The 26,031-nt window shown below is 51.8% G+C and overlaps 1 protein-coding gene across 1 annotated transcript in view; it reads right to left on the bottom strand.

Moving 5' to 3' along the window:
• The window catches only part of SMG6 (SMG6 nonsense mediated mRNA decay factor), a 104,131-nt gene that overhangs the window by 64,620 nt on the left and 13,480 nt on the right, over positions 1-26,031 (bottom strand). Inside the window, exons 9-10 of the mRNA XM_056506453.1 lie at positions 16,321-16,382; positions 12,644-12,789 (exon numbers count right to left, since the gene is read on the bottom strand). Coding sequence (XP_056362428.1) covers positions 12,644-12,789; positions 16,321-16,382 — 208 coding nt within the window. The remainder of the gene's footprint in view (positions 1-12,643; positions 12,790-16,320; positions 16,383-26,031) is intronic.

The raw sequence follows: 26,031 nt of genomic DNA, 5'->3' as shown, positions 1-26,031 counted from the left end.
GGGATCTCTTTGTCCTGTCATCATCTTGCCTCTCACAGGAGGCTTTGTGTGCCTTACACCACCCCTCAAGTGCCACTGGGCACAGCCTTCGAGGCTTGCTCTGTTTGGAAACAACCCTTTCAAAATGCTGCTCATGAGGATAGAGCCAGATTCACCCACCAGACCTGTGGAGGTGAACAGGGGCTGTGGTGTTCTGTGGAAATTTGGAGAAAATCCAGCTGTGAGTGGTGCCATGCAAAGTGAGGTTCTCAGGTGTCGAGTGAGCAATTCCCTGCGGGAAGGAAAAGTTGCAACCACAGGCACAAACCCACAGCACGCAGAGAAACCATTCCAGGAAGTTTAACATCCGAGCCCCCCTGTTAGAAAATACGATCTCAGCGCTCCAACAACTCACATGGAGCCGGAGCCGCGGGTCCCAACGCACGTGCGGGCTCACACAGGCGATGGAGCCCCCGCCACGGCACTCAGGAACTAAAGAGCCTGAACCCTCCACGTTCATTAACAAGCACAAGACATCACATTTCTATGCCAAATTCCTCTTTTCCCCCGTGGTTTGAGATAGGATTGGCACAACCGTGATATTCCCTGCAGCTACCGTTGCTGCAGCGTTCCCAGCATGGCCACGGGGAGGGAAAGGCTGTGCTGGGGGTTGGGGGGCTGGCCTGGGGGTGCCCCAGCACCCCTTTTGTTTGCTGCTGTGTCTCCTGGCAAGAGGACACGAGGGAGCTGTGGGCTCCAGCACTGTTTCCTGCAGAGATTTGAAAACCTGTTGCAGTTCCAAAGCGAGCTTCGATTTCACTGTGACCAGCAGCTCAGAGACTCATAGTTACTATACAGCCGAATAAAATATTTTTTCATAAATTTAACGCCAGCATGTCTGTGTTTGGAAACTTTGAAAATCCATGTTGTATGGTTTACTGCACTGGAAAAGGTGCCAACAGAGTTTCAAAGGAAGGGAAGTGTATAACTGTTTCCTTTCAAATGTATTTTCCAATGGGATCCATTGAGGGAAAAGGCTGGAACTAACTAAAACATTATTAAAAACTGTTATGAAAAGAGACAGAGAGATGGAAAAAGATAGACAAAAACTCCAATACACAGCCGAGAGGGAGGGAGGGAGACAGGCGGCAAGAAAGGGGATATGGGCAGAAAGACACTTTGGGTGGGGAAAATGGGGCGAGACGGGGAGTTTTAACTGGCAGTCACCCTTCGTGGTTTCATATTGTTGCAGATCAATTGATCAGGATTTCAAGTGCTGCTGGCCCGGTGGCACAAGGCGAACCACAGAGTTGGCTGCAAGCGCAGCCCTTGCGAACTGCTGACCTTCAGTTTTCAAACCAAAAATATTCCTTGGGAAACGGTTACACCAGGTCCCAGCCCCGAGGCTGCCAAGCAAAAAACAAGCACTACGGACCTGAAGGAACGCCCCGAGTAACTCACACCAAAGCAACAACCAGGGCTAGTAGCCTGAAGTAACTCCCTGGTGTGATTCAACCGGCAGTAACCGCGCGTGACATGTGTGCAGAGGGGCTTGGCTCTTCCGTCCTCCCGCCGCAGGGAGTTCTCCAATCACCCTTCCTCGGGATGAGCGTCGGCCCTCAAGCCGCTCCAACCAAGCCTATAAATACCAAAGCCATCGGGTCCATACAGTGCAGTCACAGCCTGATCCCAAAAAGCACCGCTCTGGCTCCAGGCGCAGCCCTGGGTTTGCAGCCCTGTGAGCGAAGGGGGAGCTGAAAGGGGCTGAGAACACACGTTTTGTCAAAGACTTCAATGCCCTGGCCATCAGGAGGCTGCCAGGGTAGGGGCTGGATCTCTGTTGCTCTGCCAGGCTTCAAAGAGCCAGGCCGGGGGTGGGCAGAGCTCGGCGCACGCCTGCAGAGCTCCAGGCCTGTGGTTCCACGGGGTGTAGTAACCCTGGGCTGTAGCACACATGTCGAGGGATGAGGGGAAAAAAATAAACAGACAGACAAAAGAATGAGGATGCTCTGCCAATTCCAATTGTGCAGCTTTTATTTTAAATGCTTATCAAGCTGAGAAAGAGCAGAGTTCTTGGAAAACAAGGTTTCCTTTCTTCCCATGCCAGTGTCAAACACCCTCAAGGACGGGTACAGCACAGGCACTCGCTGCCACAGCCGCCAGCCTGTCCTGGGAAGGACTTCCAGCTCACAGCCCTGGTGTTTCTGGTAAAAAGATCTCTCTGTGATTTTTTTTTAAATATATATATATATATATATATATATATATATATATATATATATATATATATATATATATATATATATATATATATATATATGTATATATATGATTTTTTTTATTAATCTCCAATCTGGCTGGGTTCAAATTATGGCCAATTACCCACCAACACTTCACGCTAATAAAATAAATTTTTACGGGCCCTAATTACTGCTTTCACTGAACTGCTCTACAGGAAGCAGAGAGGCTGTGGCTCTCCAGACGGCAGCAGACAGGAAAGCTACGGCGAGGAACCGGCAAGCGAAGGCAGAGGATGGAGGATGGAGGATGGGGAGCGTGTGCCATGCGCACGGAGCCAGCCCGGCCGTCAGGGCCCCCGTCAGCCGCTGCACCCACCACCTGTGACGCAGGGCTGCTGCTGGGGACACGAGTGACGGCCGCAGCGCCACGCCGGGATCCGCGGATGTCAGCCGGAGGGGAAATGGTGTTTGGAACGGGCTGCATCCATCACACGTGACGGAGAGGCAGAGCCGCCTCCCATCGCGGCACGGGGGTCCCCCGCAGCCAGCGCACACGGCAGGCGGCTGCTCAGCCCAGCGCCCACCTTTGCCTCCCTCTGTTCTGACTGCAGCTAATTGAAGGAGACACAAATAGCAGAAAGGCAGAAAATCCCTCTGAGAACGCAAAGCATCCAGCCTGCTCCCTGCTGAACACACACACGCGCTGCTGCCTGCCAGCACAGCGCAGCGCCGAAGGGGCTCCCGGGTGTGCGGAATGAGCAGAACCCGCGGGGTGATTGCAGCACACAGCCCGTCCTGCCTGAACCCCGCTGCTCTGGGGGAGCAGAGTCGCTGCTTTCCGTCAGGGAACACCCTCTGTGGCAGGAAAGCCGTGGCAAAACCAGCGGCTGCTGGAGCCCTTTGGAGCGCGGCTGCCACGCAGGTATCCCGGCTCAGCTGGGGAAACACGGCTCTGCGAGATTGATTGATTTTTTTTTTTTTTCCCCTCCCTTTCTTAACCAGGATTACACTAATTTCCAAGGCCTAATGGAGTCCAGCTGTGATGGGGAGGCAACGCTGCAGTAGTACAAAGACCTTTGCACGTTGGTGCAAACTTGTACAAAGCTCAGCACACACACACACAAAGCCCTATAAAAAGGATGCACTGCAGCGGGATATTTTTAGTCTTGACAATACAGCCCTAAAAATACGACTTTGCTAATACATCACTACAGAAATATTCCCAGTGTCCATTCAGGAACGGTTTAAAACATTTATTTTTGTTTCCTTTTGCAATGGTCAGAGAGGAGGGAGAAAATAGAAACTCATTGATAAGAGGAAACGAGAGAGACATGAAAAATTGAAAACTACCTAAAAGCTCATGGAGAGGTTTATTTTATTAGTTCTTAATAAATATCTTGCAGATTTCCTCAGGAAATACACCAGATCACATGTAAAATAGTTTGGTACTGATGTCAACTGTGTCAGCATATGAAATCTATTAGGGTGAAGCCACAGCAGGGTGATCAGCGTGCTGAAAAACTGCACGGCACTGAGGCGAGGGGGGGTGGGGGGAATCTCACGGCCCTTCCAAATTCTTCGAGAGGTAAAAAAGTCAGCCAAGACGCAGAGAGAGAGAAAAAAAGATCCCACATCCTGCTTTGCGCTGCCAGCAATGTGAAGTGCCCAGAGATTAATTCTATGTCTGGCCTGGAAATGTGACTTTAAAGCATTGGAGGGAGCGGGGAGGAGAAGGAGGAGGAGGAGGAGAGAGGAACAAGAAGGCCAGGAGAACCGGGACTGGCACAGTGCCACCGACCCCCCTCCCATCCTTCCCAAGCCGTGTTTCAAGGCAGACAGCAGTGAAGCCCAACAGACGGCAGCTCCCGGGGCTGCCAGGGCCTCGCACCAGCTGGGGCGCGTCTCCCGCTCCCCGTGCAGATGGGCCAGGGAGCATCACTTCCGCCGCGCCTGCTCCAGAGCCACCCGCGCCCATGTGGCCGCCTTTGGCCGCTCTCCGCCGCGGCCCCGAGCGCGCCTGGGGCCCCCCGGGCGGGACGAGCTCTGCTCCCAGCACCAGGCACGAGGGTTGTCAGCCTTTGGCTCCTCGGGCTGAAGGGTTTATGCTGTTCCCAACCCGCCTTTGGCAGCGGAGCCTCCTTCTCCATCCCCGTGCCATTACCCGGGGAGCAGGCGCTGCTTACGCAAGACGCCCCAGCTCCGCTGCCGGGGCCGGCAGAGAAGCACCGGGAGTTCACTGAGCCGGGGTCAGGGGGCCAGATCATCCCACCAGGGATGGGAGAAGGGGGAATGCAGAAACTTCACGGCCAAACCCATCCCCGTGGGGTATCTCCTTCCCATTCCACAGAGATGTGCTCCTGTCTGCTCCTCTGGGATGGGACCTGAGAGCCTCGGGGGCAGACAAATCACTTGTGCTCTCTGTGTGTCACCTACCAGCCACCCTAAGGCCATCATCAGCCACATCAACCAGCTTTAAAAATGACCCTTCCATTAGAAACGGGCCATGTGCCTTCAGCACTGTCACTCAGCTGGGGTTAAACTGTGCTGGAGCAAGCACCACACAGCCAGGGTGACACCTGAAGGTCACACCTTCCTCCTGACTGTCACTTAGTGCAGCCAGAGCTCTGTGCTGCCAAGAACCTGTTGCACAGCACACACAACCTAATTAGGGAAAACAAAAGACCTCCACATCTAAACCTGTGTGGAGTCACCTCCTCAGATACACTCGAGTAGAAACACAGCCCTGGCTGTGCTGCCATTCCTGATCTCAACATTATGGCAAGAAGAGAGATCCCAACAAGACCCCCCCAGCACCAGGCACAGGATTCCCAGAGGGACTGCAGCCTGTGAAAAGAGGAAGGCAGGATGGAGCTGCCAGGGGATGAGCCCGTGGGGCAGCCCCTGGGAAGGAACTACCCTCACCGAGCTGGCAGGCTGCACCCAAACCTGCACAGGGCAGGCAGCCCTCCCTGCCTACACCTGGGAGGTTATAAAACAGCCCCGCAAGCTCAATCAGGAGTTTTACAACTTCACAAAGCAGCATAATTAGCCCAATTATACAGTGTTCTCTCAGAGAATTAAACAGAAATACAGTAATTGACTTGGTGCTGCTTAAAAGCATGAGGAAATCAAAGGTGCAAAGCACATTAAAGAATCAGAAATATCTCTTCAAAAGCAAAAGGACTTCCTGTCACGCTGCAAACATCTAAAGCTTCACCAAATCTCCTGCACCTGGTGCACCTCACTCTGGCTCCCTGGCACCCCTCTTTCTCCACCACAAAAGCTGGGGATATGCAGAGACCTGGGACTGCTGCCTCAGCACCTCTTTTCTTGTTCCACAGCAGGACAGGCAGACACAGTGTGCCACTGCTCCATTTCCTGCCTTTCATTTTACACAGCAATGCTGCTTCTTCATCCAAACAGTGGTTGGATTCAGCATTTGCAGAGCTGGCCATGTCTTGGAACCACAGCAAAGCCTCTGCAACCTCACCTCACCTGTCACTGACTCTGTCCTGATTTGCTGCTTGGGCTGCTGAAGCTTGGCTCTAAAGCAGACTCAGGCTTTGTGTTTACAAACCATTTCCCCTCGATTTGCTGCCCTGAAATCAGATCCCAGTATCACCTCGTGGAACAGCTTCAAAGGCAGATGTAAGGATGTGCTTGTGTGACAGGCAGACCAGGCAGAAGCCCCCAGCAAGCTCATCCAACACCACTCAGTGGGGACTTTGCTGCACTTGAGTTGGAGGGCAGGAGTGGAGAGTCTGACACACCAGCAAACACTCAATTTTGCTGGAAACCTCTCCCTTCCTTGCCACAAAGCCCTGCTCAATCTTTTGCCTCCCAAGCCAACGTCTAGATTTCAGAAACCTGAACTGCCAGTGGAAATTCCCTGCAGCGCGTTGATTATTGCATCTCCTGCTGGCACTTGTGGCAAGGGGAAAAAAAAGTCACATGGCTTTCTGGACACACGTTTCACTAAGGAGTCTTGCATCAGAGGGCAGAAGCCAGCAGCCAGGAAAATAACTCCAATTACGGTAAATAAATCCCCAAATATGTGACAATCTGCCTTTTAAACAGGAAACAGAGGGGAATAAGCAAAGGAAGACTTTGGTCTAAACATTGCTGCCACCAGCCTCAAGAGCCCGAGAGCAAGACTCTGAAGACACGTCTGGGCCAGAATTATTTTACCTGAACTTTACTGATGTGTCTCAAGTCCGAGACAGCTTCCTTCCCTGAAGGGAAAGGCGCCGACAGTTCCCAGCAGCTGTGCCAACCTCCAACACTCCCAGTGGCTCAGAGGAGAAACCCTGGAGGGTCAGCTGCCATCTCTGGACACGTACATGTCCCTTAGGAGGCTCAGCACAGGAAGCTGTGTGGCTCCCGAGATGAGCAATGCAGGTATCACTCCCTGCACCACTTCAATCCTTCCTCCTACTCACACATCTCAAGGTCTGGGTTATGTGTGGATATAGGGAGTAGCAGATATCACTAAATAACTGGTTCAGTGCAAAAGCTCTTTGCCAAGGCAGTGATATCAAAGAGCCAGCTCGCTCAGGAGCCTCAGTGCAAGGCAGGCAGCAAGGGGAAGGACGGACACCAGAATCACTCAGCTTTCCTCTGGGTTTCCTCTCCTAAATACCACTCAAGCACAAAGCAAATACAAGCAGCAATGTGAAAGGAGGGGAAGGATAAATTAAACATCCAGTTCCTCCAAACTTAAGGCCTTGGGAAGTGTTATGTCTTAACACCACCTCTCTAAAGACAGCACTGCCCAGTCTCAGAGGGAAAGTCACACAGCCACTGCCAGGTGCAGCTGGAGATGTCAGTGCACACACCTCTATCCACAAGTGCTGTACATCAACCACAACCCCAGCACCCAGAGAAAGCCAGATGTCAAACTGCTCAACTCCAGCCTCCCTGCATCAAGTGGGCTTTGCACTATAAACCAAGTCCCCCAGGCAGGTGGAGGGACCTCAGGCTCTGCTCTCAACAGAGCACAGGGCTGCAGATGCTCAGCATCCCCTGACACAGCTCTACAATGTGATATCTTCATCAGCTTCCTGGTTGTTTAGCCCAAAGGTGTCAGCCTACAACTGAAGTGTGTATTTACCACACAAAGAGGGAACTTCAGAGAAAAGGACTCAGTTCTAGTCCCCAGACAGGGAAAGATCAAGTTGCTTCTGCTGTTATTTACAGCCTGAGGTTTATTAAGCTTTCTTCTGTGCCTAATTTTAAAACTCCACCAAAGCGAGGCAGTTACCCACAACACTGCTTTATTTTTGAACTCGGGCAAAAATAACTGGACTCTCGTGCACTTGACTCCCTGCACCTTCAGTCAGTTCTGACATACAAGATGTGGTTAGAGCTTCATGAGAAGACACTGAGATAAGGCTGCCATAGGTGATCAGAAGTTGCATCCTCTGAGGCTCTTCTGATGGTCTTTGAGCAGAGCTGGGTCCAAGTGGCAGAAACGAGCCTGTGGCAATGGTCAGAGCTGAGGCTCTGCTGAGGCAGCCTCTGCATCATCTCTAGGGATATTTTAAGGGTTCAGGCTGCAAGCCTGAGCAGGTGTGGTCAGCAAAGCGAGACCTGCTGTGCTCGGCACAGGGCTGTGAGTAGGGTGGGATGGCAACGGAGCTGGCTGCTGGTTACCACAGCACAGCCTCAGCCCAGAGCTCTGACCTGTCCTCTCCAACAGAAATGGGAAGTCCTGTACCTGCTTAAGCACTGCAGGGGATTTGCACTGACCTACAGATCCTTCCTTGTGTGCATCAAGATTTGGGCAAGATCTACATCTCAAGCTGATGTTCAAGGAGCAGGAGGAACACGTGCCTTAGCAAACCCTTGCAGTCAGAGCTGTGTGACAGCAGCTCCTCTCTGAGACAGGCAGAGTCTCTCCAACCCCTGCAGCACGGACCTGCTCGGCCCTGAGGACATTGGTGGCAAAAGCCACAGACAGTTCTCTGAAGCTGCTGCTGTGAAAGCTCACTTTCTGCACAAGTCTTCAAGGTTTCCCAGCTGACACCACCTTGCACAGAGAACCCGACCATGTTCCACTCAAGAAGGCAGACCCAGGGTCTGCAGAGCAAAGCCCTGCCTGCCCTGCCACACTGAGCCCTCCTCACAACCCACATGAGCACAACCAGCAGGTTTTCCTCCTTGCCCCTTGGCAGAACAGCTGCCCCATGCACGGGTCACCCTGCCCAAACCATCACCTTCCATGCTCTTCCACTTTCCCAATCCTCAGCTAAAGCAACGCACTCAGCCAGACCTCCCTGTGCCTCTGTGCCCTGACTCTGCTCGGCCCTGGGGGATGCAACTTCATTCCCTACATGTGCTGAGGATGCACATATGGCAGCCCCCTCCCCTCTCCACTTCCACCTAAGCCCGACCTCCTAACAACCTCCACACGGCACAGCGCGACCGGCCGAGAGTGCCAGAAGGCATCCAGGTGCTGCAGCCTGATGCTTCACACCCACAGCCAGGCAAATTTGCTGGGATTTCCGGGAAGTGTCTCTAGGGTGCCCCGTGCTGCTGCACCCCCACCTTGGTGTGTGCTTGTTTGGAATGCAGGGCCGTCAAGGGGGGGCTTGGGGGGAGAGGGGAAGTTATTCTGGTGGTGGCCTATGAATAACATCCAGTGATTTATAGGAAGTATAATCCAATAATACAGTAAAATAAAACAGTGTGTCTGAGATGGGTTTGATTCCAGGAATTATAAAACAAATTATTAAAGAGAGAGAGAAAGAAAAAAGCCTCAGAGAGGCCAGATCGGAGTAAATTGGGCACAGATGGGCTGGGAGGGGGTTTCTCTCTCTCCACTCACCGAGATGCCCCTGCCGCAAGCACGGCTTCAATTAGTCTTTTCAGAAACCAGAGTTTTATTTCCCCAAATTACAGAATTAAAAAAAAATTAAAATTCTTGGAGTGTTTGTGGTCGGGATAAAGGGATCCAAACTTCTCTCTGAGTTGGTTGTGCAGATGGCTACCAAACTGTTAAAACGGGCCACCCCACTATGGTCCCGCCCCAGCCAGAGCCCAGGATGGCCCTAAACACTGGTTAGTCACCTATGTCCCATCCTGGAAAGCACCAGCAACTGCAAATCTCTGCCATACAGAGTGGCCACTATTCTCTGCCTCCTTGCCCTGGGTGGGCACTCCTTGCCCCACGGGTCTGAGGCCTGCAAGAAGCCTTCTCACACCTGCAGTGCTCCTGACAGGAGGCAGCCGGGTCAGTGGGACCCTCCCTGGCTGCAGCCTCCCTGGACAAAGCAGGAACACGCTGTTTGATGCTGAACAGCAGGGGATGTGCTTCATGTGGGAATTCTTTGGCTTCCTCTGTCAGAGAAAACAACAGATCCAATTCATCTCCCAGGATCTTCCCAGTGCTGCCCGGCTGCACAGGCAGCTGAGACCAGCTCCAGCGTGCCTGGTGCTGTCCCTGGGGACAAGCACAGCTCAGCTGCACTGGGCATGGGCCACAGAGCCCTGCCTGTGCTCACCTGAGCCCTGGCACCCACTGCAGGGTTCAGGTAACCCCAACAGCGACCTGCATGGGAGGAGGATGTGAAATGCCACGTGCTGCTCACAGCTGGCTGGTTTGGAAACCAGTTTAAACACGGCACAAAAAAAAGTCACCCTGTCAGAAAAGCACACGGTGACCTTGCGGTTGGCTGGTTTATGAAAAAGTGGCAGTGGCTGGGAGCAGAGACACAGAGGACATGCCACAAATCCCAGAGGGGACACGTGCCAGGACAGGGGCACCCCTGAGGGGTCATGGCCAAACATACCACAGCAAAAGAATAGGAGTAAAAAAGCAAAGAGCAGCAGATATAAACTGTCCTGCATGAGTCCTGACCTCCTTTGCTGCCCACTGCTTCACTGAAGGTCTGGGACAGACAGAGCACAACCCAAAAATGAGAGAAACTGAGGCTGAGATGGGGCAGGATTGTGTTCGGTGTAAGCCTGAGGAAGAGGGAGGACAGGTGCATTTAGCTGTTAAGTTTCCTTTTTCTTAATACCTGACTCTTTACTTAGAAGTTCTTATTCAGGGGTTAAGAATTTCATAGAATTCCCCACATTGCTAAAGTTATGCCAGTGACACCACATCATGACTGCCAGCACCAGGGATTTGTAACACACCAAACATGGAGCAACAAGCACATTTACAAGTTTCTCAGGAGTAGCTGGAAATAAACAGCAGGGAAGGGAGGGAGCAGCTGAAGGGAACACCCCTGGACAGCAGGGAAGAGAGCCCCAAACCCACAGATCTCCTGCTGCTGCAAACCGAGCGTCAGGCCCGTGTGATGGGAAGGACACAGCCACGCTCTGCTCCCAGATTTGCAGGAGGATTTCAGTAGGAGGAGACCTCCGTGGCTGTTTGGTCCAACTACAAAGTTAGATCCAGCTCTGTGGAGTGGACACGGCCAAGCTCTGACTACAGCCGGCTCCCCAGCAACGCTTCCTGGCAGTTTGGGATGCAGGCAGGGTGGGACTGCTCCCTGCGTCCCGCCAGCCTCCCACAGGCCCACAGGGGCGGCTCGGCCCCCTGGCTCCCGCTGCTGCCCTGCTGCTGCAGCACAGGGAGGTGACTCATGTGCTGGGAAATGGGAACCCGCACCTTCCCGACAGCGTTCCTGCCGCGCTCCCGCCGGGCTCTGCCCACAGCAGCCCACACGCTGGGGAGGGCACTCCATAACCATTCCAACATTCCTGCCTTCCTTCTAAACTCAAGACCCTTTGCTGTTCTGCTTTTGATTTCCATCTGCACCCAGCTCTTCCCAGTAGGGCAGCGTCGGCAGCAAGCCCAACCTGTGCTGTGCCAGTGCTCCGAGACCACCGGGGCATTTGTGCTGACAGCAGGGTTTGCTTTGCCAACAACACTCTCAGCGATATTTCAGGGTCACCAGAGCAAAGAGCCCTCAGGGAAATCCCTGAAGGGCCCTTGGCATCAGATGGCAGCCGTGGTGCCACCTGACCTGCAGGCATTCCACGAGCACTGCCACCTGCTCCGCACGCCCCGGCAGGAACAGGTTTGCTTTCTCCAGAGATCCAAAAGCTGGGAGCAGCTGGCAGCTACCCACACAGGAGGCAGAAAACTCTGAGAATACTTATTTTTCATGAGATAAAAAGCACTCCCTCCGTCACTCACATCCACAACTCAGCTATGGATGGACGAGCCCAGTGGTTTGAGAGCTGGGATTGCTTCCAGCTCTGCCACAGGGGTTTGCCATCCATCCCAGACAAATCTCGTCCTCTCCTCCCACCCGCTTCTGTCTGTGGCACAGACACCACTATTAATTCACCTACCAGGGGTATTATTAATATTATGAATACAATAATTACTGTCACGCAGAGGCATTTGCTTATAATCACGAAGTACTTTGCAGCTCAAAGATAAACACGCCATCGTTGGCTGGCATCTGGCAGGCAGGAGGGCATGGCTGCCTCACCAGTGGGACTGACAGCTCCCTCCAGGGGAGGAGAGTGCCTGCAAGGCAGGCACAGCACACAGGAGCCACTTCCCAGCCCTCTGGTCGGTGCTGGTTTGCTCCATCAGCTGATCTTGGCCACTGACCACCAGCCTGACCAGTGGCCAACTGGCTCACGAGGGAGGGATCTTCCAGCAGCAGCTCTCTGGGCTCAGCCTGATCCCCACGTGCTGGCCTTAGCTGAAATCCATCAGCTGGAGGCCTTCATCTTTGGGATCTAAATCCCAAGGCATCAGGATGTGAAACGCTGCTTTATCCCACCCAGGGAGAGCAGCCCCATCCCTGCTCCCAAACTCACGGCTCAGGCAGACCTGGGTACCTGCTGCTGAGTGCGTGTTGGAGGGGACACAGGGAAAAATACAATCCCAGGAAGCATCATTTTAAACTCAGTGAAGAGGCTCTGGTTTGGTGGCATCTCTGCTGCCCCACACATTAAACTTGTTAATGGTAGCGACCATCCAGGCTTCTGGGTGGATGGAGGAAGTGAGAGGAGGAGAGTAATTAACACTAGATCAGTGTTGTTCTCTGCATGAACACGGGACACAGGCTCCAACCTGATGTTTCAGAGAATGGCATCACCTCCCCCACCAACCTGCATGGACACAGGCAGCCACAGCTGAGGTCTCAGACTGTCCCAGCCCATCTGGTGTCAGCACAGGCACTGAGCAAGGCCCAGCTTAAATGCTGGGAATGCAGAGCCATGAAGCAGTGTCTTCCTTTTGTGCTGATGACTCAGGCTCCAGGGGGATGCGATGCCTCCTCACTGCTCAGACACCTCAGCCAGCTCCAAAGGCCCAGCCAAGGTCCCTTTGTGTTGACACCCACAGGCATCCAAGCACCACTCCCACCTCCCCATCTGGTGTGTCCCCCACCCTTCTCCACATGGGGAGTGGCTGATCCCCACCCAGTTTCCCCTCCAGCAGCACGTGGTACCTTTGGGCTGGGAGTTGTACACTGCAAACATGTTGATGGCCACGAGCTGGAGCATGCGGGTGCTTCCGATGGGAGGGGGGCTGTGCTGCAGCAGCACCTGGAACTCCCTTAGGACCTCCTCGGCCACAGCAGGAAAAGTCTCCATCCTGCAGACAGAGAGAGAGGCTGTAGAGAGCAGGTTGTGCCCTGAGATGTGGCCTGGGAGGTGGGCATGGCTCATGTCACATCTTCTGGGGAAGGGGGAATCCCTGGGGTGCTGTAGCCCAGCCAGGAGCTGTGGGGAATAAGGTGCAGGCTGCTTCCTTAGACAAGGCAGTGAGGGATTGCTCTGTGACCGACAGGCAGCATTCTTTTGGCAGGAAAACACGGCCTTTATGAGTCATTTCTGACCAACCATTTTTTTCTACTGACTTCTACCAATCTGGGAGAGGTGCCAAGGGGCCAGCAGCTCACTTGGACTAGGAGCAGCCCATGGGACTCCCAAGGCTGCAGCAAAATGCACACACTGGTGCCACATTGCGGATGTGGCAATCCCAGTGCATTGAACGCTGGCCAGAGCGTGCTTCCTCCAGAACTCTCGCTGCAACATCGGATCCCATGGCACCGAGCCCCGTCTCCCCCAGGCTACACACTGCTCAGAACTGTGATTGAGCCCCTAAACTTCATCACTTCGAGCCCCACAGGACAGGGACTCTCTGACTCGTGGAGCTGCTGACAGTGTCAAAGCTGGAGCGGGTCCCTGCAGCCGCAGCGCCGCTGTCGCGCGTCAGGACACAGCAGCCCGCGGCTGCGGGGCCACGCCTGGGGATGGGGTGAGCTTTCAACACCACTCACAGGCGCCCACGGAAATCTGACACCTTTATCCTGCTCTTCATCGCTGAGGGAATCAGCTGAGGTCACTTATCAAAGCTGTTGGATCCTCAGCAACCTCCCAGCTGGGGTGAAAAATTGAAATTATTGCAAAGAGCACAGTCAAACCCCGAAAATTACTGAGGTTGCCCACAGCAGTCCTCACCTGGTATCCTATGAAGACAATTTTATAACTGAGAAGCTGCCCAAAACTTTGGGAACTACTGAGGGGGGAGGTCCTCCAGTCCCACTGCCTCTTCTGCAGAGTTTGCTGTATTGATTCTTTTTCCTACACTAGAGAAAGCCACAGCCAGAAAGTGCCCACACCAGTTATCAGTGACATTATCAAGTGCCCACATGGGTGTGAGGGAGCCAAAACCCACAGAGGGTGAAGCATCTGGACCTGGGGCAGGCGACCTCGGGGGCCTCCATAGCAATTTCCTCTATCTTCCCCCCAAGAGATTCAGATCTCGTGATATTACCACAGGCTAGATTAATGAGCCACTTCTGGTAACCCACATGGGCAATTCTGCTGGGCTTCCCCAACAGACTTCAGGACAGTGACAACTTTATTTTTAAAGACAGAAATGGTTTTCTTCTTAGCTATATTTCATGAGTGCTTTTCACCACCCAGGTCTGCCTACCAGCAGGGTACCCTCTCCCTGGGCACTGTTTGCTGGAGCAGTTCAAAGTCTTTGTTACTTTCCCAAAAACATGGGCTGGAACAAATAGTCTCCTTGTACTTTGTAGCTGTGCAGAATGCAGCAGCTCTGTCAGTGCAAATGCACTGCTTTTCCTGCAAAAGGCAACTTCCCTGGATTTGGGGCACAGCCAGAGAATTAGTGCAAACTGATTGCTTCTAAAGACTTCCTAATTTTGAGAAATCTCAGACCACATCCACAACATCCTCCTAGGGCAGACAGCACTCTGGGGATGGAGGAGCCCTTTGCAGGACGGGTTGTTACTGAGGAGATCAAGATTATTGCCATGGAATAACAACAAGAAGGAGTGAGGGCTTCCTCAGCTCCACCACCTGTGCTTTGATACCACAGCACATCTGGAACAGCATGCAGTAACCCCACTGAGCTCAGAACCAGCAGGTCAGGAGCCGAGCGGAAGCTTTTAATAAATTGCTTACCTGTGGTTTTAGAAGCAAGAGTCCAATTAGGACAACATCATCTTTTCCATATTTTTTCCAGACAAATCACTAAAGATCCTGCCCAAAAAGGACTTGGCTATTCCTCACCTTTTACCTATTTTAAGCACAGAAGCTGTTTAGCAGGGCTGGACGATTTTCTCTTCCTGTGTCATGGTATTACTTTCTAGTTCCCTTCTAAGTACTTCAGGGCATATTGTACCTACCATTAAACATACTTGGGTTTTCTAAATGACTGTCCTGGGAAGCAACTGCCTGAAACGCTGCATCTTAATTTCACAAAAGTCTCAGGAGCCAAATGTGCAACTGATCTCTGCTACATCCCCATTAATCCCCTGCTGGCAGCCGTTCAACCAGAGCTCGACCGTGAGCGCGGCCCCGCAGCGCTGGGACCAGCAGCTCCCCGGATGCTCTGCCCTCCTGCACAGACCCTGCGCTTCCCAAACCTTCCATGGGCTCTGGCAGCTCTCCTCCTCTTTTCCTGCAGGCAGGAGGACACCCAGCTCTGCCTCAGCCTGGTGCCCATGAGAGGATAATCAGTGCCTTGTGACTCCGGGTGAGATCAGCAGTGACCCTCAGATATTTGGATCTCCATGTCAGCAGCCCCTGCTTCCCTGATTTTTGGGAAGGGTCCAAAGTGCTCCTCCTGAGTGGTCACCACTGCAAGCACTGGACACAGTAAGTGCTGAAGTGCTGCTGTGTGGCAGGATCTGAGCTGCTCCCAGCAGGGACAAGCTTTGCACCCACATGGCCTGGAAAAGGCTTCTCAATCCTGTGACTTGTAGCCAGCAGCTCCACAGGAGAATGAAGGAGCCAAGAGAGCTCAGGAGACTCTGGTTGCTTCCAAGGCACTGGCAGGCTCAGGCAGTGACCACCACTGCCAGAGACCCACATGGGGTCTCTCCTCACCAGCTGCTCCCACACAGCGAGGGTCAGACTGGACCTGGAGCAGAAGCAGCTCCATGGGAAGCCCATCAGCTGCAAGGCTGAGCTCTGCCCTCAGGGTCATAAGGGTGTCCCCTGGGCTGGGATCTCAGCCCAGGCCAGGATCAGGCTTGCTTTGCTTCAAGAGGAGCTGTTCAATTACTTGAAATCCATTTCTGACAGCCTCTGCCAAGGGCACTCTGTACAAAACAGTTCCCACAGCCAGGGCAGCTCTCAGCTATGGGGCTCGCACCGAAATGGCAGCGAGGAGATGAAGGGCAAGGCTTGTTTTGCCATGCTCTGGAGGGCAGCTTTCAGCCACCACATGGATCTGCCTCAATGGCTTTGTGATCCTCACAGGCAGCAGCCACTGAGAGCCCCAGGAGCCATCACTGCACTGGATGAAGGCAATGGAAGAGAGGGGGTTAAACCCAGAAATTCAAGGTGGTGGGAGAGAGAGAAAACAGCCTCTGGACCCTCCTGTGTGTGTGAACCATCTGAGCTCAGCTCCTGCCAGAGGGTCCTGGTGCATGGGCAGGAATGGGCTTTGAGGTGGGGGAAAGGAAAAGCCCAAGCTCCAACCAGTGTGGATTGGAGGGCGGGTAAGGAGAATAAGAACCAGGAGGCCAGGCCTGCAAGAATTCACACCCTGTGCCCTCAGCTCCAAACACAGCTTAGTTGCTAACAATATTAAATTCCAAAAAGACTTGTAATGTAGGAAAATAAAATAAACATCCTGCACACTTACCCAATCCTGGTAAACAGCTTCCCATGGGCATGGAGAAAACTGAGGATGAACCTTTTGTTCAGCTGCATGGGAAAAAAAAAAAAAGAAAAAAAAAAAAAAAGAGGAGAAAACAATTAAACTCTCTCCTATTTCCTGTGAATTAAGAATGTCCCCAGTGACAGAAGAACCTGGCCTGGATGCTGGGGGTGGCACTGGAGATGGGAACCAAATGGACATGCCCAAACTCTTACAAACATCATGCACAGAGGCAGAGGCAAGTGCCAAACAGCTGGAGCTGGAACCGGAGCCGGGAGAGGCGGTGGAGACACAGCACCCTCTGCCGGGTCCTGGGATCCTGCACAGAGCTGCTGCATCCCTGCAGCCCCAAACCCCACACCCTGGGCACCCCAAACCCAACACCTGCACCCCAAACCTGATACTTGCACCCCAGGAACCCAAAACTGATACTTGCACCCCGGATACCTCTAGGCAAAGCTCTCCTCCCCACTGTCTCACCAACTCAAAACTTAGCACAGCCTAAGGGGGTTCTGGAAAAGGAGTCTCCAAGGCAGCATTCCCCACTAGCATTCCTGTCGATGGAAAAACACAACCCCACAACCAGCAGCAGCAGCCTGTTCTGTGCTCCCCACTGTGTCAGGGGCAAAGCAGCAGCTGGACAAGGCAGAGAGGGAGCAGGATGTCCTCCCCAGCACTTTTCTGCAGAGCAGCCAGACACAGAGCTCAGCAGCAGCACTTACACTTGTTTGTGCCCTGCCAGGAGCAGCTTCTAGAAGCAAGGGAGGATTGGGGTGGTGATGCTGCACCTCTTCATTTATCTGGTATTAGAGACAGTGTTCAGATGTGCCAGCAGAGCCTCTGACCCTGCATTATGAACAGCTACTGAACTGCTCAGAGAAACTGTGGATGCTCCCTTCCTGGAAGTGTTCAAGACCAGGTTGGATGGGGCTCTGAGCAATCTGCTCTAGTGCAAGCTGCCCCTGCCCATGATAGGGGACTTGGAACTAGATGGTCTTTAAGGTCCCTTCCTACCCAAACCATTCCATGATTCTGTGGACATGGAGCTAAGGGAACACAGGGCAGCTGGCTGTAGCACACGGTGTGAAGGCAGTTTCCTGCCCTGCCTTGGTCCCCTGATTCCAAAACCTGACTTGAATAATTACTTACTCCTGCTCCAGGCACCTCAGCTCGCTCAGCACAGCTCTGGGCTTTCCCAGTCCTTATCTCCAGGGCTCTGAGGAGGGCTCAGCACTCCCTCAGCCTGGCCCTGGGGGTGGCTGTGTCACTGCAGGACTGGACTGGCCTCGCTTTTACCTTCCCCAGAGCAGGAGGTTTTCCTCTCTCGCCTGTGCCTGCACAGCCTCAGCGCGCTGAGAAAAGCCAGAACCCGAGTGCTGCGAGGGAGACGCTGACCAGGAGCGACCCAGAGCACCACCACGCTGCTCCAACCCACCCAGGGCTTTTACAGCCTCAACTCCCCCACTTCCACTCACAGGGGGAAGATAAGATTACCTGGCAGGGCTGTGGCAGTGCCCAGCCAAGAGCTGGGCACACGCCAGCGGACACAGGACACTGACCAGTCCCTCCCGAGCTCTCTGCCAGGCCTGGCGGCAGGGGACAGTTGTCACTGGCACCCCTGGTGCCACCTCCCAGCCCCATTTGCTGAGCCCCTGGGCTCAAGGCATGACTGATGCCAGCTGCTCTGCACCTCCAGTGAGGTGTAATTAACCCGGCTGCGCTCCCGGAGGATCCATGCAGGAGAATGATGCCCTGCTGCAGAGCCGCTCCTGGGCCATGTGCGAGTTCCAACATAAAACCTGTCTCATAAAACAAGCCAGACCAATTAAACTGGCCCCTGCAGCAAGGGGTTCTTGCTTACTCACTATTTTACTGCTGCCCTAAAGAGCCCTTTCCACTAGAACTCAACTTGATTTGCCACCATTTTATTAACTCTGCAGATGGAATCCAGAAGAGACTGGGGAATACTGGGACAGCACAGCAAAGCCCTTACTCATTCTGCCAGTGAAGTTTGAATATAGCTGATTCTTCACCTTAGGACACTGATAATTGAGAGCCTGAAGCCTTTAACAGGTCCTTTTTTTTGGCAGCAGCTTGTGGAGGCAAAAAGCTGTTTTGTGACCAGCTCTGGCTGAAATCACAGATCCTGACACAGACACAGCCTAAGGAATCTAAGGAATCACAGCCCCCAGCTCAGTGCAAGAGCCTTGGTGGGGTGGTGGGCAGTGCTCTGCCCCACAGCAAGACCCTGTGCAAGAGCTGGAGAAGGGGGTCCATGCTCTGCATCCTTTCAGGGGGAATATGGAAAAGAGAAGGAGCTCATAGCCTGACCCATCTCTACCAAACAGCAACACTCATGGGCAGGCTGCAGGTAGGGAAAAGAAGAAATTTGAGCAGAAATTTTCCTCCAAGGCCCACATTCAGCCCACAGCCTCAGGAGTGTGCTGCAATCCCCACACTTTACTGGCAGCGGGGGAAAACCAAAATTTCCCACCTTGAATGGAAAGTGACACCCAGCAGGGACATGCCCAGAGTGTGCCCACAGACACCCTGCTCCAGGAGGGCTTGTCAGGACATTGGCTTCACCCCCATTTTCCCAGAGCAAGTTTCACACTCAGCCTTTTCACTCACAGTCCCAAGGACTAACCAGTCACACTCCCCAGCAACCAGTGCAGAACTGGGACAGAGATAAGTGCTTACTTATAATCGTTTTTAAGGAAATGTAATACCTGCCTCTAGGAATGAAGCATGCTTCATGCCTCTTGCCAACTTAAATCACAACCCCAGCAAGCCCAGGCAGAGCCCTGTGTGCCCCAGCACTGTGGCATCTCAAGCAGGCACCTCACGCTTCTTTCACCACTTTTTCTCCCACAGCCTCGAGGTTTTGACAAGCTCATCACTCAACTTTAGACCTTTCATCTTCGGGTTCATGCTAAGGCCATGGGGCTGCTTTGACTGGGCTTTTCTCTGGATGACTGTTTCCCTACTGACTCACCTGTCCCTCAGCCTCGGGGAGCCCTCCCAGCTCCTCCCATCAAACTCAGCTTCTCACGGGGAGAGGGAAACAGCGACCTGGCCTGGCACAGAGGAGGAAGTTCTGTCACCTGCTGCTCTGCATTCACATGCTGGAGAGGAAAACTTCCCAAAAGCATTGCCAGCATGCTCACTGCCCTGACAGTGCTACCATGAGACCTACAACACCTTACTGCTGCCTTCTCATTGACTGTGCAGCCCCAAAGCAGCCCCCTCCAAAGACTTCCCAAAAAATGGTCCTCATGTTGATATCAGGATGCCAGACCAGGACTCCCAATACACTGACATTGCTGCCCTTTGTCAGCAATGCTGTTCCTTGGGGCAGGAAACCAAATTTGGATTGTCCAAGATGCTCACTTGGGAAAAGCCCATCAAGAAAAGCTTATACAACAACAAAACCATGTCAAAAACTGGATTTTGGCCCTTCCAGCTGAAAAGTGGGCATCACCGATATGGAAGTTATGAGCATATAGTGGAGGCATTAGTTATAAAAACAAACCAGCTGTCAAGAAGAAGAAGGGGTCCCTGCACACAGTAGTGCCTGAAGCTGAAAACAGCTGTTTCAGCTGTCATGAGTCAGCATGTGCAGACAGACTAAATCCACCTGGGAAGAGGCAACCTCACCAGAGGAAGCAGCCCAGTGCTGCTTGGGGAGCATTCACACACCTCGCCGCCAACCCAACTGGATTTGTTGCCATGGAAGGAATCAACAGTGACTAACAACTTCTCATGGAGCAGCTAAAAGAGCAGAGATAGCAACAGGGCTGAACAGCCAGCTCAAATCTCCTCGAGGCCGTGGGGAGCACGGCCTGACAGCAACACGGAACCGCTCGGGCAGCCTCGGGAAAGGTTCAGAGGCAGCAGAGAAGAAACCAACATTTAACCTCCAGCACGTTGAAAATGGTGTCCCCCACCCCACCCCAGCAATGCTGGAAATGCCACCAGAGAGCACAGGAACAGGAGTGCCATGATCAGGGCTGGGAAGTGGAGCTGCTGTGCTTGAACCCGTTTGGCTCTGGGCAAGGAATGCACAGAGCTTTGGCACCTGAGCATCAGCCCCAGCTGTGAAGGAGGCACCAAATAAGGGAAAGATTCTGGAGAAATGACTCCTGGGGAAAAAGCGTTTCAAGTTAAAAATTGTTACTTCAGGTTTGGAAGTAAATTCCAGGATCTGGTCTGTATCAAGTGAGGCAAACTTTCTTCAACATCAGCAAAGCATCTGTGGAGCAGAAAGCGGTGTCAGAGTCAAAATAGGCTGCAAAAGACAAGTCCATTAATCAAGAGACCAGATGCAAAACTGCCTGTAACAAATGCTCTGTCTCCACTGGAGTGGAAGGGCCTGGAGCACAGCAGGACGTTCTCCTGACTCTAAGGGTCTCCTCAGTGACAAGGGGCTGGGATACAGACCACAGAGCCACACAGCTCTGCTCCAAAACACGTACCACACTCATCCCAAATATTTTCAGGGTTTCTTGGGCAGCCAGGCTTTTCCAGGCACAGCTTCCTTGCTGAGAACTGTGTGAAATAACATCCAGGCACTCAAAACGTGCCACATTCTCACTCCCAGCTCAAGGGTTGGATATACCACATTAAGATTATTCCTCTTTTTTCACAGGCAGCTTTCAGAGCACCCAGTCCAACAGTGATACAGAGATTCCTGAAAAGCCCAGGATGCTGCAGTGGGCTCGGCTGGCAGGATACCAGGAGGAATTTTTACTGCTACAGGTGTAAACCCACCAAAGTGCTGGTGGAAAGGGTTTTGTGCAAATGGCTACCTACATAAAGGAGACGAGACAAAAGGGCTGTTAAGATTGTCTGGCATTTTTGCAGTGTTTACAAGGTACCCACAGAGCTGTGGGCAAATTCCAGCTGGGCTAATTACCATAATCACTTCTTTTTATATACCACCTGCAACCACAAATGGATACAGGGCTTGCCTTGGCTGCTTCTAGCCACGTGCTTAGTGCAGGTTTCTGCTTAGCAGAGAAATGTCCTGCCCTGAAATGGATTCATTTCTGTAGCAGTAGAAGCAATTCCAGTGAAAATCCTGCTACTTAACACCAGACACTGCACAAATGTAAAACCCAATTTGCTATGATATGGAAGAGAGAGGGAACTCTAAGACATCATGGCCTTGAGGCATAAAAAAAAATTAATTTACAGGTAAAGAGACACTGAGACACTCCTGCAGTTCCCTGGTCTTTCGCAGTGCAGCAGCTCCAGGACACATCTCATGGCTATAAGAGCTACAAACCATCAATCCAACAAGAGAAAAAGATGAATTTAAGAAGCCCCCTGGCAAAAGCAGTGAGCTTTAAAATTCTTCCTTCATCCCAGCAGGGAGCAGGTGAGAGGAGAAATGTTAAGGAAGAAAATGATCTGCTTTAGTAACATAAAGACCACACTATGGTAACTTCACCAGCTCCAGAACAAGTATGTGAATTTATTCTAAATAAATTCAACATAATAACAAATTTACTAGCAGAACTTTCAACTCAACGAAAGCAGGTCAAATAGAGTATTTATACGTGTGTTACTTCCTTTTCAACCAGGCTTGTATCTAAATTTAGTTTCCCTGAATTAGTAATATCCAACATTCTTGAAAAAATATTATCATTAAACAAATAAACTGATTCAGTAACCTCTTAAAGAGAGGTCTTCAGGGACTGTCACTAACTGGATGGAAAGAGGATGGTAGAGACTCACTAGCAACATTTTTAATCAACAAAAGGAAATTCTGCTGCCAAACTGCCCATTTGGAGCAGTAAGTAACGATGGCTAAAGAACATTCATACAGGGTTTATTAAAACAGCTTCAAAATCTGGGGGTTTCCAGCATCAAATGTCATGTTATTCATCTGGCATCACATGGAAAATGAAGTCTCCAGGAGACTGTGCCCAAGGCAGCTTCTCCACAAAGCCTTTAGGGACCACAGTGGCTGAATTCCCAGTGCAATGTCCAACAAAAAGGATTAAAACACATCCCCTAAATGTGCAAGCAGAGCAGGCACTGGACAGCACATTCACATCTAAATACAGCACTGTGGGGGATGACACTGAAATACTGCATCCAGCTCTAGTGCCCTTATTTTTAAAAAGATGCTGAAAAATTGGTTAAGATCCAAAAAAACAGCCATAAAAGTGATTCAAAGGCTAGAACTGATGCTTTGCAGTGAAAAATTTCAACAGCTCAATCTGTTCAGTGTTATCAAAATAAGACTGGGAGGCGATTGGATTGCTGGGTGTAAAGTGCCTCTGTGGTACTTAAGGGCTCTTTACACTTGCAGAAGAGCAAAGCATGGGAACAAACTGGGAACGTTCACTCTGTAAATAAGGTAAAAGTGTCTCACAACCAGTGCAATTATCACTGGAATGAACTCCCCAGGAAAAGGGTGGATTCTCAAGGCTGGATGTGTTTCTGGAAGTACTGCTTTAGCCAAACACGAGTTACTTGGCTTCATATAGGAGTAGCAGGGTGAAATTTAAGGACCTGTGATATACAGGAGATCAGACCAGATGATCTAATGGTCCCTGCTGACCATAAACTCTCTGAATCTATGCAAACATGCCAGAGAGTCCTCAGCTGAGATATCAAGTTCACTTTTGACACAAAACTTTTCACAAATTGGCTCTGGTGCCGTGGGTCGTTTAGGATACAAGCTCAGCTCTTCAAGGCTGCATCTGGTTAAGCACTGAAAGCCCAGGCAGAGCTTTCTGTGTCCAGCAGGTAACGGGGAGGCCACATGTGCAGTAAAGCAGCCCCAACCAAAAGCAGCTCATACTCCAACACTCTCACTGTTTGCCAGGAATAAACAGTGTTCACCTTCCTGTGACAGAAAACTGACATAAAGAAATGTGTGATGAATTCTGGTAGTAAGAGATCAGCTCCTAAGGCAGCTCAGGGTGTTGTCAGCCTTCTTTACTACTCCAGAGTAGATTTTTCCTGGGGTTAAAGCACAAAGGATGGAGATAATGTGAGAAACTAAAGAAGAGTGAAGACTGAAGAGATGGAACCCTGAAAGGCTTAGGATGGAGTTGGGCCAAGAGAGGAGACATTTGGACAACAGGCTGAGCAGAGACAGAGCCTTCCAGAAGGATGAGAGCATTATCTCACGCAACCTTCACATCCCCACTCTTCCAGACACGCTCCCCATCCGGGATAACACAGCTGCTCCCAGCCAGGCTGTGCCTCAGGCTCCCACAGGTACTTGTCCACCCTGCTGCATCTCCCTCTCCACTTTGAATTATGCAGCAGTGAAGTCTGCTGGGGAGGAAGAGTAGAGCCAAGGACAGAGGAAATGACACAGACTCCAGCAGGTTCCACTCCCTGATCCTCCGGAAGGAAGTTTCTTTCCTAGTACCCACCTCCACAGTGGATATGAAGCCTGTCTGGAAATGGCTTATTCAACACTGAAGAGGAATAAACATTCCCCATGGCAGAATTAAGAGGTTTGGCTGTGGGATACGAGGTGCCAATCTCAAAAAGTCTACAACAGACAGCAGGAAACATTGGTCTGGGCCAACTTCAGACAAAGATCAAGGTTAGACTAACAACAAAAAAGAGATCTCAAGAGAAATCAGTGTCTACAGACTTCACCCTGCTCTGGGAAATCTCCCAACCCTGCTATTAAGATGTTTTACTTCCTTTACCAGCACTGCCAATTCTGGCAGCATTCTCATCTCAAGTGCAAACTCTCCCTCCCAACACCACTGTGCAGCACCAGGATCATCAAACCCACTGCTCCAGAAAGGCCTCGTGTGCAGCAGCAGGAGGGGGTTTGGTTACACACAAATCCCTGCCTGATCAGCACCAGCAGGAGAGGAAATGAGGAAAGAGTGACTGACAGGGAGAGGCGGTTTCTGGATGATTGTACTTGGTTTTGGGGTATGAGAAGCTTGTTGGAACACGAAGTCTCTCTCCCCTCACCGCAGCCTCTCTGAGCAGGGGGATCGAGCAGAGCCCCTCACAAAGGCACAGCTCATTGATGTCCTTGTAATGCTCCCACCTCTGATCCACCACACACACTAGCACCAGATGCCTGCTGCCAGAAGGAGAACATGCCAGGGTCTCTCCCATTCAGGCAATATTAGTCCCTGCCTTGTTCTTCACAGTTAAATAAAACCACCAACTAAAAAGAAGAAGCGGGGGTGGGGGGGAAATATCAACACCAACTTCTGGAAACTGTTACAAATAGCTCAATCTTCACTTTCTGAGTAGTGACAAAAGGTCAAGTTGTGCTGGAAAGCAGCATTTGGGTTGTACATGACATGAGTGCACAGGCTGAATTGGGCTCTGCTGGAGCAGCACTGAGCCTCCACGGAACATCACAAGCCCAAGCAAAGTGGAACAGCATTTTCTGGTAGGATTGCTAACAGAAGAATTGCAGCTGAGAAGGTTTTTATCAGCAATTTGAAGTGAAAACACAATTTACTTAAAAAACAAAGTGCAAGCAGGGATGGTGCACAACTGGCAGGCAAAAAAAGCCAGTGCTGAGCTGCATGGCTGAGTGTCACGTCTCAAACCCAGTGAGACCAGGAGTGTGGTTTTGGTGTTTAACCAGTTTCAACTGCAGCCTGGCACTCTTTTACTTCCTCTGCAGAGAACTCTTCTCACTGCTGAGGGAAAGAAATCAACCTCACCACGCAAAACAAAACGGCTTGAGTAAAAATAAAGCACCAAGGTGGTTTGGTGGCTGAGGTCATTTCAGGAGGCAGAGGGGTTGCAGGCAGGGGACAGCACTCAGAAATCCTCATGCTGCCAACCAATAAAAAGACTACAGAAAAGGAGGCAGGGCACAGAATTAATGCAAGTCCAGCAGTAAAGAGGCTGACAAGCCTCTTTCACACGCCACCAGCTCTCCCGAGCTCAAAACAGTTTGTAAACTGTTTCCTAAACACAAAGGAAAAAAAAACCCCAGACCTAGACCTGACCTCCATGAATGAGTAACCAAACCCAACAGCTTCCTGCAAGCTTGTGGGGGTGAGGAAAATGAGGGCAGGACAGAGGGAACTCCACACTTCTCCCTCTCAAGTCTCGCTCTGGGCACAAAGATTAAAGATGCAACAGCTCTTGCTGTTCTCTCATGTGGGTGGTGGATAAAGGCCAGAAATAAGGGAAGGCAGCCCTTAGCTGACTGCTGGTGCCTGGCATTCCCACCTCAGAGAGCATCTCTGCTGCTTCTTGTGCTGCAGAGGAGGCTCAGCAGGGGCTGGCAGCTCTGCAGAGGTGTGGATCAGCAGCAGGCTGGGGAGGGAAGCACTGCCATCCCCTGACAGCAAGGACAGCCCAGAACACAGACAGGATCACATCCAATACCAATAACCATAGAGGGGACAAACTTCCTGACACAAGCCACCCTCCTGTGACAAGATGCTGACACTAAGAGCATGTGTGTATCCCACTGGCTCCTTCTGTGAAAAAATCCCCAGGGGACATTCCCTCACCTGTCCCCTGCCTTTGGGGACACACCTACACCACTGCTCTGGTAGGGCAGATGCTTAACTGGTGTGGGAGCAGCTCCAGCAGCAGCACACAGGCCATGTCCACACACTGCTGGGCTAGTGGGTCCCATTCCCTCCAGTCTTTGCACCAGTATCCAGTTTTGGGTTAAAAAAAACCCTAAAAGCATGCAAAAGTCAGCACAGGACATCATGTGCAGCCTGC

This window comes from Oenanthe melanoleuca, chromosome 19 (assembly GCF_029582105.1).
Source record: "Oenanthe melanoleuca isolate GR-GAL-2019-014 chromosome 19, OMel1.0, whole genome shotgun sequence".
Taxonomy (NCBI): Eukaryota; Metazoa; Chordata; class Aves; order Passeriformes; family Muscicapidae; genus Oenanthe; species Oenanthe melanoleuca.
The sequence above is the reverse complement of the archived record's forward strand: the minus strand, read 5'-3'. Positions and strand labels throughout refer to the sequence as shown.